General features: G+C 31.4%; 1 protein-coding gene across 1 annotated transcript in view; it reads left to right on the top strand.

Moving 5' to 3' along the window:
- Nucleotides 1-949, top strand: part of ENU1_210180 (ENTH domain containing protein, putative) — a gene marked incomplete at both ends in the record, with an annotated part of 1,554 nt that extends 605 nt beyond the window's left edge. Inside the window, one exon of the mRNA XM_008862354.1 lies at nt 1-949. This exon is cut by the window's left edge and continues 605 nt beyond it. Coding sequence (XP_008860576.1) covers nt 1-949 — 949 coding nt within the window.
- Between the last annotated feature and the right edge of the window lie 132 nt (nt 950-1,081).

Raw genomic sequence — 1,081 nt, 5'->3', positions numbered from 1 at the left:
TATTTCTGATGAATTTAAAGGAGTTATTGAGTCTGTTAAGAAACACTCAGAAAAAATGAAAATTGTATTGAATAAAGCAGATTCTATTGACTCACAACAATTAATGAGAGTATATGGAGCTCTTATGTGGTCACTTGGTAAAGTTATGCAAACACCAGAATGTCTTAGAGTCTATGTCTCTTCATTCTGGGATCAACCATTTAAAGATACTTTATTTACTTCTTTATTTGAAAAAGAACGTGATGATTTGATGTATGATCTTCATGCATTACCAAAACAAGCTACTGTTCGTAAAGTTAATGAATTATGTAAACGTGCTAGATTAGCTAAAACAAATGCATACATTACGTCATATCTTCGTGAACAAATGCCAACATTTGGTAAAGAAAAAAAGAAGGCAGAGCTTATTGCTGATTTGAATAATGTCTTTAATATTATTATGAGAAAATATAATTTGGCTGCTGGTGATTTCCCACCAATCCAGCTTTATAAAGAAAAATTAAATGAACTTGATTTTACTAAATTCCCTAAGTTAGATACGAAGCTTATTGCTTCTATTGATGACGTACTCGGTACTGATATTCCGATGTTATTAAAGAAATATCCAATGGAAGATAGTTTGTCTTCTTCTTCTAACCCATTTGAAGCATCAACTGGTTATGAAAAATGTATGGATATTTTAGAAGTAACTGACGATGAAATTTTTGCTTACCAAAAGGAATTTGATAAATTACCAAAGAACGAAGAGGGTAAGGTTAATGGTAAAGACTGTTTTGCTCCACTGATGGCTACTGGAGCAGATAAGAAAGCTTTGAAAAAGATCTGGTCCATTGCTGATTCTGGTAAAAATGGATCGTTAAATGCTCATCAATACATTCTTGCCAAAGTTTTAGTTCGAAGTCTATTGCAAAATGGTGGTTACCCGGATGATTTACCGCCTGTGGAGTAACTCGTTAGTACAATCAAATTTAGTTATTTAATTCTAGTGTTTTCCATAAAATTTTTTTTATACTTTTTAAATACATGCATTAGTAAAAATTGTTTCTTTCCTTTAAAGGATTAGAAGAAAAGCCATATTGTT

The sequence above is a fragment of the Entamoeba nuttalli genome, assembly GCF_000257125.1.
Source record: "Entamoeba nuttalli P19 unplaced genomic scaffold asmbl_10060, whole genome shotgun sequence".
NCBI lineage: Eukaryota > Evosea > Mastigamoebida > Endamoebidae > Entamoeba > Entamoeba nuttalli.
This window is presented reverse-complemented; position numbering and strand designations above follow the sequence as displayed.